The sequence below is a fragment of the Pyxicephalus adspersus genome, chromosome 8 (genome assembly GCF_032062135.1).
Source record: "Pyxicephalus adspersus chromosome 8, UCB_Pads_2.0, whole genome shotgun sequence".
Taxonomy (NCBI): Eukaryota; Metazoa; Chordata; class Amphibia; order Anura; family Pyxicephalidae; genus Pyxicephalus; species Pyxicephalus adspersus.
The window spans coordinates 23,817,194-23,834,588 of record NC_092865.1 but is presented as its reverse complement, the minus strand read 5'-3'; the positions used below and the strand labels follow the sequence as shown (position 1 = coordinate 23,834,588).

Here is a 17,395-nt window from a genome sequence, read left to right as displayed (position 1 = left end):
AAAAAGGGACTTTGCTGATAGCAGGCTTCACTTTGCAGCTTCCTGTGACACCAATGTTCTTCCTGGACAATAAAGCACCAGTGTGCAGAAAACTCCAAAAATGTAATTATATATATAGGAAAAATAGGTAATTCATCTACTAGGTTATACAGGGATATGTGGCTGGTAAAATATGTATGTAGTTCAATTGTATGTTTAGTTCCTGAAGTTCAACTTTAATTAGTTCTTCAGATATGGCTGCCATCTGTTTGATTTAATTTAACTGTAGCCTGTTTACCTCAGAGAACCCATGTTATGGTGTGACATTTATTTTTTCCACTTTTCTGCCCCAGAACAGAGGATTAATTCTCAATGTATTCAGTGTTAATTAACACCTCTGTTTGCAGTGAATTTGCCAAAGAGAGAGAGCGTGTGGAGAACAGGAGGGCCTTCATGAAGCTGCGCAGGCAGCAGCAGATTGAAAGGGAACTGAATGGGTATCGGGCATGGATAGATAAAGCTGGTGAGTGAATATCTGCACACTTATCTTATCAGCCTTCCTAGTAACGACAATAGCTCTTCACAACTCATTTCATCTTCAGACCCTCATAAAGTTATTTGAACAAGAGAAAATGTTAACACCATTAACCCTGAAATTCGAATACTTTGAAGAGCTAAATAAACCGTTTATTGTTATGTTATGTAAAAGTTTCTGTATGGAAGCTGAAATAACTGTCTAGTATTTTAGTCATGTTTCAATCACTGTTTTATTCTTTTATTAAAGTACAAAAATACTTGTAGATCTGCCAGAACTCAAGTGAGCTCCTAACTTCCTATGGTGTGCTGACAATGTTGAGTTTGCTGCCCTTTAATTCCAAGCAGTGTTGTCATCCCTGAGCTCTGAGTGCTCTTTTTGTGTTGTATTCTTTTGGTGTATTTTGTCCATATGAAGCCAAAAAAGGAGAAAAGGGTGGGGAAGAAAGGAGAAACACTTTATACAACTTTTATCAGTTTATTTTTGCACTAACTTAGTGCCTTGCAATCAGCCTTACCCTGTGCACTGCATTGGTGGGTAACATAAATATATGTGTCCGTTTACAGATACATTCACAGCATATGTATGTTTCAGCAACTTAGTAATTAAATGTGTCTTTAGAATCAATTTGCAATATAAATATACATATTTATCCCAGGGTATAGTCCTAGAAATTACTAAGGCTTAAATGTCAACTTAACAGCCTGTCAACTATCATTTTTAGAAGGAAACCATCAATGGCTGCCACTGTATTTGTCAGTAAAAGGCTTCAAAACGTTTGGCCTGAAGTCTGACTTTTTAGTGTTTCCAAATCCATTTGAGTGATGAGCAGCATTCCTTCTGTGTCTCTTACTATGAAGATTTGCTATCTCTATTTATAATGGTCTTACTGGGACTAGAAATCCAAAATTGTGAGTAAATATAACAGAAATTGTAGGAAAATCTTCCAATAAGGAAATCTATTAAGGTAACTTATTTGGAGAGGTTTCCTCTCATTGGACCTGCTTTAATAAAGCTCTCCAAGAATAGAGAAGATTGACTATCATGTCAGAATCTGGATTATCCTGGTTCTACCTTGATAGTATATCAATATCAATATATTTAATAAATCAGTCCCAATATATCTAAAGCACAGGAAGCCAAGCCTCCATAGTTTTAGCTTTAGATATATTTTAGGTTCATCTGCCTTTTAAAATAAAAAATATACAGAAAAATATAAAAAAAAATATATCATAGTGGGGAAAAATGCAGAGATCTTATGCTGGAAGTCTTGACAATCCAGGATGCAACACCATAAACTGCATTTGAAATCATATGAAGAGTGGATATAACCTGTATCCCCTAATACATATTCTTTTAATTTGTTGTGAAGGTAAAACCAGGGCTGTGGAGTTGTTGGCAGAGTTGTAGACTCCAATTCCAGGTACACAATGATTGCTTCTGACTCCCACTCCACAGTCCTGGGTAAAACTATATCTTGCCATTAAATATGTGTTTTAGCACTAAATTATTGGTTCATCTTCACTTACAATTTAGTCTTCATCGCCTGCAAAGACCAAATATTTGTTGAGCCTGCCAGTGATGTCCACCCATTGCAGCTTCTTTTGATGGGATGGCAATAAATCTGTGCTGCTCCTAAATTCAAAGCCAGGTTGCCACTCTTATTTAGGCGGTACCTGATTGTACTAGAGTTGGATAAATAAATGTTGTCCATGTGTTGCAATTAACATTTAAATTCCTGGTGCACAAGTCTCTAACTTGTCAATGAGCAAACAATCACCCCTAGTTCCACCTATTGCTGTTTGAACTGACAACACAGTCCCTGTTGCTGAAATCCTCCCACTGTGAGTTGCAGTGTCTGGGATGGGGATTGTCTGAAACACAATTGAAGGGGGATTTGGCTTAATCAGAGAGGAAAAAGTATCACACAGTGACTATATTTGGCACATGTTTAGACTGTCATTTAGGAGCCTTTAGTTGTACATTGAATTTTTTCTTTGTAAGTTCTTTACACCTTGATGTGCTTGTGCTTTATTATTCAGAGGAAGTAATGCTAGCAGAAGAAAATAAGAATTCCGGGACCTCGGCTTTAGAAGGTAAGACGTATAATCGTGTTGCAGGTTGTTAATCACCCAGACCCGTACAGCATTTAAGAATTCTGTACGTATTCTGTACATTTGTAAATGTATTTCTGGACAGAACTGGGTGACTTATTCCTTATGGCTTGTACTTGCAGTTCTCAGAAGAGCAACAATTAAGAGAAGTAGAACAGAAGCCATGAACCGGGACTCCAATGAGGACCATTGTGTTGATATATCTTCTGTCGGTGAGTTGAATCTTATTTTTATGCTTTGGATAATTTCCATATAAGCAATTCTTTTTCTTTGTATTTCTGAAAAAAGGGGCAATGATCAAATCTGATTTTGTGGTGGAACTAAGGAAACATTTCCTATGAAAACACTTGAAAAATGTTCTAATTGACTCTTTTAACAATTAAATTGGTATCTTCAAATAATGTATTATAATGAAGCTAACTGAATCTATTCTGTTCTTTGCAGGCACTCCCCTTGCCAGAGCCAGTATCAAGAGTAACAAAATGGATGGTGCATCTTATTTTCGACACAAAGAACGACTATTACGCATATCCATACGGCACATGATCAAATCCCAGGCCTTTTATTGGCTGGTTTTGGGAGTAGTAGCATTAAACACTGCCTGTGTGGCCATTGTCCATCATAACCAGGTTCAGTGGCTCTCACACATCCTGTGTAAGTGATTTAAAATAAACTAAATTTTAAACTTTTGTTCAGTCTATGATAGAGCAGCAATTTCTGTCAGAATTTTATTAGTATCTGTGCTCATGGTGAAACAGTTTCAACTCCTTTCTGTCCCCAAGACAAAATGGGATGTAAAGTAAATTATCCCCAAAAAGTGAAATGCCACAATGACAGATTTCAATGGAAAATATGTGAGCTTTCTGTTCTGGTGACAACTTTTATTTTAAGGTAACATTTGTTTCCCTGGCACTTGATTACCCCTGGATTTCTGAATTGGGCCCCAATATTCCTCTTCCATATATTGTGTATTTATTATCTTTTAGTAACCATGACTAATTAAATTCTATACAAACTATTCTTTAATGGAAGTTCATATCTGTAGATGCATTATGTCACTAGTAAGTTTCTCAGCTGAAGGTACGTATCCAAGAAGGTTGATTGGGAGTAAGAAATATTGGTAACCATGTTGGATTTTAAATACAAGGAATATGCTACTAGCAAAACTGATACAATTGTGTGAATTTAGTATAAATGAATAAAGAATGTTAAGTTTGGAAAGTAATTGTTCACTTAGCTGGGTGTAAATGATTCATCTGTATCAAATGCAACCATCCAATAAAGTATCTTGTATTCCATTTGCTTTGCCTTGTACTTGGTTTGGCATGTAAAGTGTGCAAAGTTATATGTTTTTTTTATTTTGTTATAAACATAATTGGATTTTTAAAGATAATTTAGTTAATCCTGCTTTTTCTTTTTGCTTTACATTCAATATGATCAGGGTTTCAAATTAAACATAGCCCCTTTTATTCTGTAACTCAACATTATCAACTACTTTAGGAAATTAACCTCAATCTGTCTAATGAGGAGTTTGTGGTTTATTTATGGAAACAATGTTTCTTTTTGCGTAAATAATGTGCTACAACTAATCTACTTATTTAATTGTATGTCTGCCACTATCATAAGTCACGAGAAGAAGGCAGCACTCTTGCATAGCTAAATTCACATTGTATGCTTAAATTTAGTGATGTTTAATGAATTGTTTGTTTTCTTTGCTGTTTTTCAGACTATGCAGAATTTTTGTTTCTTGGGTTATTTTTGGTGGAGATGTTTTTCAAGATGTATGGCATGGGTCCAAGACTCTACTTCCACTCCTCCTTCAACTGTTTTGACTGTGGGGTGAGAAATATTATAGTCTTACTGGTGATATATAGTCTGACTAGTTACAAAGTGAACCCACCATAGTGGTAGAAAGCACAATACTAATCTGTTTCAAATAATAACTACTGAGACATAATAACCCGATACCAGATAAAGATGTTTTAATTATAGGTTTGTTTTGTCTTGTTACTATTAAAAAAACAGGTTCACTAAAGTATTTTAGAGACAGGTGAATCACAGTGATTTGAAACTTCTCCTGACATCAAATATGTTCTGGGTACTTCAACAGCCAGTTCCACCTGCCAAAATTTCTGACTGTCCCTGTAGATTAAGAAGTTTTGGTGTTACTGTCTTCCATTGCATGTTCCAGGGACCTGCTGCATCAATCAACATTGTAAAAATAAAAAAAATATCTAGGGAGAGTGGTAACTTGTTGTAATGGCCACAGCAGGTTTGAAGGTCCAGAAACTCAAGTCAGCTAGTCCCTAAGAAAAAAATTAAAACTGTCAGATAGTTCAACTATCCAGCAATGAACAAATATTAAAATATCAGTTTAGTTGGACTGACGTTTATTAGATTGCATGCAGATAATTGTGAACTTGAACTCCTTATATTTTTTGCTCATATGCAAAAACAGAAATTCTTTCCACTGTTTAGAGTTTTTACTGTTTATTTTTCCGAATCGTGACAAACAAATTTCTCTTATTCAGGTGACAATTGGAAGTATATTTGAAGTTGTATGGGCTATATTTAGACCAGGGACATCTTTTGGAATAAGCGTTCTTAGAGCATTGCGCCTTCTACGAATCTTTAAAATAACAAAGTAAGAACAAATAATATTATCCTGTATATAACATGTATGGTATGTCACATCTATTTATACCCAATATACACTGAGCCTGACTTATTAAAGCTCTCCAAGACTAGGAGAGCCCAGGTGATCCAGCAAACCCAGAATGGATTTCTTAAAAATCATTAGCTATTATTATGTTTTTCTTCTTGGATCAAATTTATTCCAAGTTTGCTGGATTACCCAGGTTTAACTATGATAGTCTATTTTCTCCAGTCTTGGATAGCTTTAACAAATCAGGCCTATAGTGTCATAATTAATCAATGCAATCCACATTTATGTAACAAGCTCATTTTATAAATGTTTTTCAGATACTGGGCCTCCCTGAGGAACCTAGTGGTATCCTTGATGAATTCCATGAAGTCAATTATCAGTCTGCTCTTCCTTCTTTTTCTCTTTATTGTTGTGTTTGCTCTACTAGGAATGCAGCTCTATGGCGGCAGGTACATATTTACATGTTTAGGTTTTGTATATTGTATAATATAATTGATAGCTCCTCCTATTCTTTATACTTCTGCACAGATAGCATTTGTAATCATACTTTTTGAAATTGAAACAACATGTTTGCTTTTTGTGCACTAGTTAGTTGTGTATTCTTAGCCAGAGAATACATTTTCCAAACATTTTTATATCACAATGTAAAATTTTAGGATCATTAATATTTAATACCATTTTATAAGTGTGTGCACTTTACAGGGAAAGGGCGAAGGTTCACTATCTGTGTACAAACCTCAAATCATTGTCGCGCAAGACAAATTCTTATCTTGAGCAACAATGGTTTTACATATATATGCAGCCAATCCATCATCATCAGATGAAGCAGGCATCTTAGGTTTTTATGTCAACCCTTAACAACCTATTGAATAAAGTGTTTTGAAGCAGATCTGCCATTTTTGCCCACTAAATATTGCTTTCCTGGTTGGTGTTTTGATCCTCTGCCTTTATCATCTGGATGATTGATGAAAAATGAGTTTGCAGCCCAGGTGTTCAGCAGAACTTCCTACATGATTGGCTGCATGTTTGTTTCAGGTGTATGAAGGTGACTACTGAATCCAAAAAATTTGCTCTACACCCAGGCAATCAGCATTCATTAGAATGAGCTCAGCAGTGGCAGTTTACATAACACTTGAATACCAAGTCTTAACGTTGTCCAATGACTTAAGCTGAAAACTGATTAAAATGCTGTCTGTGGGATACCTTCATGTGGCTGCACTCAGATTTGAACTTGTCTGTTTTGCTGAATGCTGTGCAAACAACTGAATGTAGCATTTTAAGATACTTTCCAATAGACTCTAAACTAGGCAGAACAACCCTGTGTCTCAACATTTTTTGCCTACACACATGCTTAGCCTATCATGTGCATGTTTCTTTTCAGCTAAGGCAGAAAGCTAGAGCTGGTATGAAAAATGATAAAATATTGTATAACAAATATACTCTCAAATGCATTTTTTTTAATGGAATATAAATAGTAAACACTACCTAGTGCAGTAAAAGAGTTACCATTTTATCACTGTTATGTATCTATCACACCAGCAAGATCAACTATACACCAGGAACCTTATCTCATTCCTCATATCCCGGTGATTGACAGGAGCTCCAATTTTCTGAAATGTCTATAATATTGATTACATCCTTTGTAGAAGGTGTTAAAGTATAGTAAACACTTCTTACCTCCTCTAAACAGGATGATAAAGTGCCTTAATCTATAGAAACTGAAGTAGTAACATTTTTTACACTTGGGAAAAAAACATGTTAACAGAACAACAATAAACTTAATTGTACATAGCGGGAGAGTTAGAAAATCACACCAAGCGCTTAGGCTGGGTTGGATACATTAGCTTGCTTTTTTAACGTAAAGAATAAATGACAATTCCAGTAAAGCATTTTCAGTTTATCAGTTTGAAAAGAAAAGGGTATTTTTTTTTCTATTCTGATAAAGTCATTGATTGATGCAAGTTTGATTACACATAAAGGGATAAAAGCAAATCAGTACGCCTTAGGGTACATAGAAAAAGGCATTTTGATTTGATATCTGTAATACAGCTACATAAACATTGGCCAAACCAGCTTTCAGAGAAATGTCACCTGTTCATTATAAATCCTAGAACTTACTGGATGTTTTATGCATATGGAGATAACATGAATCCTGCTACTGGTAACTTTCTGCTAAAGCTAGATCCTTAGCAGTATTTTTGGATCATTGCCTTCAATACTTCAAGCCTGTAATTTAAAGATGTGAGCAATATTGGCGAGTGGGTGCATTCCATATATCTGACGCACCTAAAAGTGTCAGATTCTAGCAGCAGTATTAGATCTGCAAAATCTGCTAGGATTTTATTTGCAACCTGCTGCCGAGGTAAGTATTAATCATCTTGTTTTACATGCTCCTGTTTTAAATTCCAGCAACAAGTTACTTTAAAGGAGGTCAGCAGCAGCATTCTTTTTAATTTCTTTAATGGTATGAAGGTAAAGATCAGCTATTACTTGGGATCAGAAGGTAAAAATTTTCTAATCAACTAGAAGGGAATTGAAGAAAGTTTTTGTTCTTATCTATGTTCGCCATTCCCTGTGAATTGCTTTATGTAACGTTGTATAAGGATTTACTTTAGTAAAGAAGTTGTTTGCAGACTGCAAATTATAAAAAAAAAGTAGCAAGAAATGTTTGACCACCATGAATCTGCCATTAATGGAGTTCAGTGAATCATTTATTACATTTCAGAGATATCGCCAACAATAGACACCTTACGCAAATGTAGTAAGAGAGCATTTATGACGTAGTATTTTGAGAGTCCAATGATAGTTTAGAATGTTGAATGCAGGTTTTTTATACTTTTTGATGCTGTAACATACCAAAAATGTCTGCAGCCTGGAACTAAATGTGCAGTGAATATGTCTATCTCCATGCAAACCTTTGATTCATTTGAGAGGTTTTTGTGACTGAAAAGGCCTTAAGGACCTTTACATTTTTGTAGGGAAAGGCAGGTATGATGCAAGCAAGTAAACAAATCTCTGAAGTCATCAGAAAAATGCTCACTTGCTTAAGCAGGGAGAAAGTAGGTTGGCTTTCAACTGGTCTATTAAAACATAATTAGTTCAATGATTTAAAACTACTTGTACACCACACTATTTTATTTTAAAAAAAAGCCAGCCTCAAAAACTTCAGGTAAGGTATGTTAACTTTCTTTCCATAAATAAGCGCAAGCAGCTTTGAACATTTTACACAACTATGATGTATATTTGGATTGCAAGTAGATTGGTTTTACGTGCTATAGTCTTTCCTTAGCTAATAGTTTGTTAAAAGGTGTGATCATCGTGTGATCATACATCCACTTACATCTGAACCTAAGACCTTAGGCTCTATGTAATTTTCTTCACAGAACAACTGATTGCTTACTTACCAAAATCTGTGTTTCAAAAAACAAAACTAGTAAGATTTTCAAAATGTTCTTCTGTTGTATGTTACAGATTTAATTTTAACGATGGTACACCTTCTGCAAATTTCGATACCTTTCCCGCTGCCATCATGACAGTTTTTCAGGTAAGACTTTTCAATGCAACCAAATAAAACTTGAACACACTTTAAGATTTCTTAAGTAGGATCCCATGTTTGCAAAGGATTGGAGTGAAAAACTGCTCTGCAATTAGAAGTGTTTGGAAGAAAAACTTGTGTCATTGCTTCCAGAAACCAGAAGCCCATCTTCACGTGGCAGTTACTTTAAATGATTTTCATGACAACATTTATAGTACTAAACTAAAGAGCTAATGTTTGAAAAGTGTACTGGGAGCAACATTCATAATTCATGCAGAACTTATAGACAGTGACTATAGAATGGACAGTTTGAAGCTGTTTGATTGATATGGAAAAACAAGACATTTTAATTATTGTACATCTTCTACTGAACTTTCGCACAAAGCCTGTTATGTTCTATATTGTAGTTGTTTTAATAATTTGCTTTTCAGATCCTAACAGGAGAAGATTGGAATGAAGTGATGTACAATGGAATCCGCTCACAGGGTGGAGTTCGTTCTGGGATGTGGTCTTCCATTTATTTCATCATTCTCACTCTGTTTGGCAACTGTATCCTGACCATTGATGTGACATTATGTATAAACTAAAGTTTTTAGGGTATCTGCTCACTAGCAACCATTATGAGTATTACCAAACAGCAGCAGTAGTTTATCATTGCAGTAATGTGCAAAACACGCTAGATTTGTCTGTAGTATTTCAGATCTTACCATTGTGGCAATGTTTCTTCAAGATTAACTATTACTAAGTTCTGTAACACTGCAATCTTTTCTAAACCCGTACTAGAGAATTAATTTAGGGGTTAGCCAATAACATGATATATTGCACACTTGTATCCATTTATTTTAGTTACCTGCCACTGAATTTGCCGGAAAAATGTAATAGTCAATTCTTTGGGATCCCTCTTTGCATGCCATAAAACTCTCTTCCTTTGAGTATGTGTAAATAATCTCTATGGTGTCCCAGTTACTATGCCCCCACCTTTCTCATCTTTCTACATAATAATGTATAAAGCTTTCAGGGGAAACAAGGCAGAGGTCACTTGAGTGACATCTTTTCGTCTACTGTGAATCCTGACATCACATCGAAGATGTTTCTGCCTTGCAGCACTCCTATGGCTTTTGGATGTCTATACAAGGTAGACATTTCTGGTAAATGCATACATACAATGCATTAAATGTGCATATAATCGTATACGATTTTTTTTAAAATTAGTGGTCTGGAAACATGGTCCTCTTACTCATTATTTGTAATAAATAAACCATTTAGAGGTAAATAGTAGGCCATTAATGAGCAATACAAGGTAAGAAAGAAGGGGATGTAGAGAAATTTGGCCTGGGATGTAAACACAATCAACTTGCCCTTTCTCGGTAGGGACAGTTCCCTGCAGGCTAAATAAAATGCTCCAGTAAGGGGCCATTTAAGAGTGGGCAATATAAGGTTGGATGTGTTATGGCATACAATCTAAGCAAGTGCAGTAGAATCTCCTTTCTCTATGCTAGGTGACAAAACATCTATGTCTATCTTTTTGCAAGATCCTGTGCAAAGTTTTTTTCAGTTTATGATCACACGATCATGATACAACCACCTGGGTCCTGACAAACTCTTTCACCTTGACTAATCCTATAAATAGATGCTACATGCATACACTGTAAAGTGTTTTATTGCTTTTTATGCAGGAAATTCATAAAATGTAATTGCAACAAAATACCAACAAGGCGAATAAGTGCTTCCAGAGCTCAAAGCAGCTTGTTAACAACTTTCCATTAAAGCAGACATTTCACTAAAATTCAAGGTTCTGCTTTGCCGTCTGCTTCATTCTGCATTATTAAATTACATATTATTTCTGGGAGTTAAATGTACATCAAAGAAAAAAAGAAAGACTTATGCTTACCTTACCCTTATCATTTTCCAGGACATCTAGGTGAGGATATCCTCACTTTCTGGGAAGATTTTTAGGAACATGGAGAATGGGAAATCCTGCAAGAAGACTCCAATGTCATGGGTTGTTTTCTTTCTATGCTTTCCTCCAAATACTCTTTCTGTACTTATGGTGACATCCTTCCCAGTGATCTGAAAAATGGGGGTAATTTAAGAATTCTACATTTTCTATCTTAGGCAGGTTACATACTTAATAATAGTAGGTGATTCCTAAAGGGAAAGGGAAGTGCTAAGGCATTGCACACAGACCTACCATTGCAGTGTAAGGTTAGCTTTAAGTCATTTCCTGTATTACAACCCTGGACAATGTTCAGATAACTATTTATTGGTTGATATATTCCATATGTTTTGATAATATAATCAACCACATATTTTTTTGTTTATTTGGTTAACAACAATGATGCATAAACTATTAATTTTGCATTAATTCGTTCTCATTAATTATCACTAAAAATAAATAATTTAAAAGCACAATTTCCACGCTTTTCAAAAATGTGCTATCAGATAATTGCGTGAAAAAAAATACAGAAAGAAGAAAAACTGCAAAAATTATGATAAAATCTCATAATTACTCTTGTACTAAAGTGGGATGTGAAATGTTTGACAATGCACTGTATATTATTTTACATAATATAAGCTGGGAATGTATTGGTTTAGTTTATTATAAGATACAATTTAATTATAACATGCTACAAATTTACATGTTTATTAGTTATTTGCATATTTAGTGACTGCAACCCCCTTTTTCGTCACTTTTTTTTCCATTTTGTCTGATGTACAATTAATATTAGATGGCCTTAGAAATATGAGGATAGTGGGCTGTGCGAATATTATTTAAATAGCCAGAAGTGTGTCCCTTGACATATTTAGCAAAAGTAGTGAGTGGAGTTGATAACTCTTCCCAGTGACATTTTTCATATCCTAGAAAACAAGTGTATTTTTTTTCAAGCCAGGTATATTGACTGGCATCAGCTGCTGCCATGAACTTGAAATTGTCACCTAATACACCCAAAATCAGCCTGATCCCCTGACTATATTTGTGTGTCTATAAACTCTGAAACGTTAACTTTGGACAATGGAATATTGCAGCTTCACCCTCCAAAATTTATGTAAATTGAATGTCTTCTCTTGAAATGTAATTTTGAAGGTTTATTCTATATAAAAGCAGCAAAGCAACTTGTGCAGCAGTGAACATGCAACCCTTTGGATGGCACATGTGCCATTCACTTTTTACCTAGCATTAGGAATTCACAAAATTTGGGGGAAATAGGGCCGCAAAAAGGGTAGAATTTTAACTCCAACTTCAATGGCAACCAATTCAGATAGGAAACAGTTTACACCACAATAGGTTATTAAAGCCGGAAACAAGGTTTAGTCTGCAATGGTCTCAACCCCTCCAGCTCTTTGATATCAGTATTTCCCTTTTCTTCGATAGGTGTTTCCATTTCCGTCTAGGCTTTCCCTGGTTGTGGAGTAGTTGGCAATACTCACTGGCCAGGTCAGGATGATGTAGCTACCATGTGCAAAAGAGTTTCTTTGTCTTAGCATAGAATCATGCTGAGATTCTAAACTGAGCTATACATGGACAGAGAGACCTAAACCGTTTGAATTCCATCATAAGGTTAAGAAGGGCTTACCTTATTCACTGAGCAATGTAAACATCCCTTTGTTCTTAGTAGGTAAACCCCACTAACCGCATTTTAAGAATTAAATATTGTTTTAATTAAATATTATATATTTGAAAAAAAAGTTTGCTAAAGTCCAGTTGTGGGAAGAGGAGAGCAGACATTCCAATATGGTGCAATAATTAGGGTGAAGAGAGGACAGAAATCAACACAGTTAATAAGGCACGTATGCCAACGCTTGTTGATGGGTAAAACTGTTTAGGGGCCGCTACTACAGATTTATCAAGTCCAGTATTTACTTCTTAACAGATTAGAGATATAGCTGTCAGTTGCCGCAGGAGGCATGTTGTATAAGCAACTTGACCTCTAGCCATGCACCACCTTTTTTGAGAAAATAGACATCTGCTAACGCTTAAAAAATTTTTGGCACTACACAACTCTGGTTCTTGAATATTCTATTATCTCCAACTAAAATAGCTCATTTTCTCAAAGAATCTAAAATGCAGATTTTAAATGGAATTTTCACAAAGGAAACATGTCGGCTGTCACCATTGACTTAATGGCTTTCCAATATATTTCGCTTATGACCTGCTAATGTTTATATAAAAAAAGAAAACCACGAAAATCAGTAAAGTTATATCTATGCAGTAAATTTTGCTGATCTGTAATAAAACTTTGAATACATTAAATTTCTGTGATTTTTAATCATCAAAATTACCATAAAGCACAGAGCAGTGAAAATACTGCATACATTATGCTTTACCATATTGACCTCAGACATTCCTAAGAAGCTATAACTTTTGCCTGCAGTAACACCTGCTGGCACAATCTGGTGTTGCAACATATTTATACCATGATACCCTTTCTTGTGTGCTCTATATGCTACATTTGCCCTACATATTTCTTTTTTTGTCATACATGCACACTTCCTTGGACTGATACTTCTTGCATCCAATGAGCAATGGAAACCAAAGCAGCAGTATGTATGTTGTCTACATGACTCCATAGATTACTAGGAAGGTTGTCTTGAACTGAAATACCCCTGAAGGATAACCGTACTGTTTTGTGTAACACAGAAATACAGTTATTCACTCCCCTTCACCAAACCTAAAGAAACCAGTCTCATCCTTCATTTATTTGTACTTAACAAGGTGCCAAGGTTTTGAGATTCAGCAGCAAATGTACAATAAAAACCAATAGACTTTTATGGATAGGGCAGAAACAAGAAAAATGTATGTTTTTTTTTTGGTTGGAAACACAGGTGTTCATTAAATTTGAAATTTAATTTAATTTTCCCTTCTCTTGTTTCCTTCTCTTGTCTCCTGCTTTCCACCCTCCTCAACAAAATATTTTTAATAACAACCAATTTGGGAATATATTAGCAAACCAAACTTTTTTGAATGTTTGCTCAATGAATTTTAAGCAGAATGTGTGCATGGGGCCAAAAGCTATCAATTTTATATACCCAGTGTAAGTTTGTAAATAACACTGATCAAATGTTCTTGAGTTGAATGTGAACATTGCTCTTTGAAGTTAGGTAAACATTCTTTCAAGTTTAACAAATGTTATTTGGGGGTTATTGAGCCTTCTAAGAAGTTGGTTGAATGTTCTGTGGTGATGGGTGAACATTCTTTAAAGTTTAGTGAACCTGATATTTGAGCCCAACACCATTCTGGTGAGGAATCTTCTACTTAAAGAATCCATATATTTTACCTCCTGAGTAAATGTACTTAGGCCATCTTTGAATACACCCAACTTCAGTGAGGTTTGGCTCGAACAACAGGTTTGTTCAACTTTAAAAAACATTTACCCAATTTCAAAGACCAATCAATTTATAACCTTAGTAAGTAAGTATAATCCTTAGAAAATGAGGACAAGTTTAGAAATTTAAAGGTGAAACATGTTGTATATACTTGAAAACAGCAATCTATATGTCCTCCATAAATCATGTGTTTCATAATTTTTCGGATTATTTTAAATATTCCTTAACCTTCATCCGGATAGACACCCTCCTAAATGTATTTCTTGCCATTGCCGTGGACAATCTGGCTAATGCACAGGAGCTAACTAAGGTAAGAAAGTGCTAAATTCATTTTTTTCCTATTTAAAGGTATGCTACTTTGTTAATAATAAAGGAAAACAAGTGTAGTTCTTTATATTATTAGGACCTTTCTCTTGGTCTAATTAAATTGTATAAATTACCTTTTTATAAATTTCTTTCAATCATTCAAGCAGCAAATATTCTAAATATGTTGGTATTTTCGTTTGCTTTGTTTTATCCCCCCATTTTACAGAACTTTGGGCTTTGAGAAGTCACATAAGCTTTAAATGTTTTTAGGTGTGGTCAGCAGAAACATGCCTGCTCATCCCCTACCCCAATGTACCAGTAATTTTTAGCAGTCTGCTGCATTTTTAAGAGTGATTTGTAAACTGGACTTAAAAATACTGGATCCCATGATCCTAAAGGGAGGAGGTCAACTTACTATGCAAAAGCAGATGACAAGTTTGCAATGAGAGCAGCTGATGGTTTGTGATTTGGTTATCTCTAGGATGAACAGGAAGAAGAGGAAGCATTTAACCAGAAGCATGCCCTTCAAAAAGCCAAGGAGGTCAGCCCTATGTCTGCACCTAATGCATCATCTGTTGAGTGAGTCAGCTATAAAATGACTGTTGTTTTCTATGTTTTGTTTCAGTGTAAATAATGATACTGTGCTACATTTTAATTAATTGTTATAAACACGTGCATTCTGAGAGCAGTAAAATACCTATTTCTGTCTTCCATAATAAAGCAATTGTAATTAGATCATTCTTGCTGACCTTGTTCATTTCCAGCGGTCACAACTCCTGATCTGCAAGCACAGTCTGGGTCACTAACGTACTTGAGCAACACAACAGCCAGGCCATTACCATTTTTAGCTGGAGGGGTCAGCAATAATGACTTACAAATTCCACTGGTTTCCTTTATACTAATAATATTTGTTTTAAACAAAAATGTTACTATTTGTTTTTAATCCTATCTAAATCATCTTATCATCATCTTAAGTTTACTCATCTATTTAAATGTTACATAAAGCTTAATTTTTATGTATCTCTGTATCCTTGCCTACTTTTGTGATATAAGCTTACTGAAATATATGTTTACAATTATTTATTAGGCGAGAATTCTACTGAGCCTTGTTTCAAAGTGATTACAGAAAATAACCCCAAAATGTGATTACCAGAGACTAGTGAATGTCTGAAATCAGTTGTGACTGACTGGGAATCAGTCACAGTTATAACTGGGAATCCAAATCAGACTGCAAAAAGTATGTAGGGAGCAGTAAATAATGCAAAATTGTGTTGAAGGGTTTAGTAACCTCCTGGCTCCCTTTCCTGTTTAGATGATAACATAGCACTCATCCTTATAGGAGCAGGTGAATATCTGCTGTTTTTTTAATTGATGGGGCAACAAATACACACATGCTCAGTCAATAAGTATAGTTGATGTCAAAACTCCTAATACACTATAATTACATTAAAAATTCTGAAGCTCCTGTTTACTAGAAAAATCTTAATCCCCCACCTCACCAAAAAATACTTTTTTAGAAACGCTATGAGGAATATTAAGATAGAAAAGTAGGACCCCGTGACACTAGGCAGACAGCAGAATCAAAAATGAGGCATTAGCAAATTTTGGAGCAGTCTTTGCTCCCTTTCTGCCAGAAGCCTTATAGAAACCTGAACTGCCAAAAATAACTCTGAAATTTGTATTCAGCTCAGGACATCTGAATTCATGATGTCTGGTCTCAATATAACCTCATGCAAATTTCAGTATGAGCTTTCAGTAATTACTTAGCAGGTCCGGTTCAGGAGAGAAAAACTGTATTTCATACAAAAAAAAAAAAAATGTATCAGCCATGAGGAGGATGTGGTGGGGTCATTCTGCCGTACCATATGCAAAATCTAATTAGACACTGAAAAATAGAAATTCCCCATTAATCTGTTTACTGTGTTGCGGAAAATAGAGAGTTTTACTGGTTTCCCCACATATGTAGAGCAATGGGGGTTTAAAAGTATTTTGCTTTGCATTAGTCATATAATGACACAGAGCCGTATCAGTAACATTAGTAATTACCACTTTGACAGCAGGCATTACCTAGACATTAAGAAGATAACATAATGTATAGTTTCATTAATTGCAAAGTACTAAATCACCAGCAATTCAGAGATTGTTCTTGTTATAGTATACACTGAAATGCTTCATTCATAGATCTGTCTATGGAGTTTACTTTATTAGTTCTTGTTCTGTAAGAACTGATAAACTTAATGATCAATACCTCTTCCACCAATAATTCCTAACCTACAGGAATTAAGTACTATTCACACATCGTGTGTGCCAGTGTTACTGGATTTGGTTACAGTAATATTTTAAAGGTATTGGATAATGGAGTATTTTGTACACACTCGAAGAGGTGTAAATTCCATTGGAACCCAGGGAAAACAGCTGTATAGCACTGTACACTCTATGAGCTCACCGTTTCAACTAGAATCATCCAGGTATAAGAGGAGAGGAGAGGACAGAAAGACAAAACATGTTGATAGGGATGACTTGTTAAAAGAAAATATTGGGAGAGAGATTAATTTGTCAACATGCTTCTTTCACCTTCACTGTTCTGGGATGGGAGGCAACCTAACCTGTAAGTAAATATAAAACTACATCAAAGAAAGATCAGGACACCTCCCCTGTTTTCTGATCTCAATAACAAGAAATACAAAAAAAATGGCAAAAGTAACAAAAATGGCAAAAGAACACATCCTATAACAGATAAAACGTCTCCCATATAAGTATTTGCCTATTTAGTTGTTGCCTAGAGTTCAGTTTTAATTGATAGATGTTTTCTGCAAACAATATTTTTTTTGCATAATTACCAGCACTTTTAACTGACAGCATGCTTGCTATTTGTTACATGTGATAACAAGGGACAATACTCCCCAGGGAACAAAGAAAGAAAATGTTGAGCCCAG

General features: G+C 35.1%; 1 protein-coding gene across 3 annotated transcripts in view; it reads left to right on the top strand.

Moving 5' to 3' along the window:
- CACNA1E (calcium voltage-gated channel subunit alpha1 E) overlaps positions 1-17,395 on the top strand; it is a 195,533-nt gene that overhangs the window by 137,335 nt on the left and 40,803 nt on the right. For all 3 annotated transcript variants that reach the window (XM_072419795.1, XM_072419796.1, XM_072419798.1), the window contains exons 9-19: positions 387-502; positions 2,557-2,610; positions 2,751-2,840; positions 3,073-3,282; positions 4,355-4,467; positions 5,160-5,272; positions 5,611-5,742; positions 8,765-8,837; positions 9,260-9,377; positions 14,396-14,463; positions 14,941-15,038. In XM_072419795.1, coding sequence (XP_072275896.1) covers positions 387-502; positions 2,557-2,610; positions 2,751-2,840; positions 3,073-3,282; positions 4,355-4,467; positions 5,160-5,272; positions 5,611-5,742; positions 8,765-8,837; positions 9,260-9,377; positions 14,396-14,463; positions 14,941-15,038 — 1,185 coding nt within the window. The remainder of the gene's footprint in view (positions 1-386; positions 503-2,556; positions 2,611-2,750; positions 2,841-3,072; positions 3,283-4,354; positions 4,468-5,159; positions 5,273-5,610; positions 5,743-8,764; positions 8,838-9,259; positions 9,378-14,395; positions 14,464-14,940; positions 15,039-17,395) is intronic.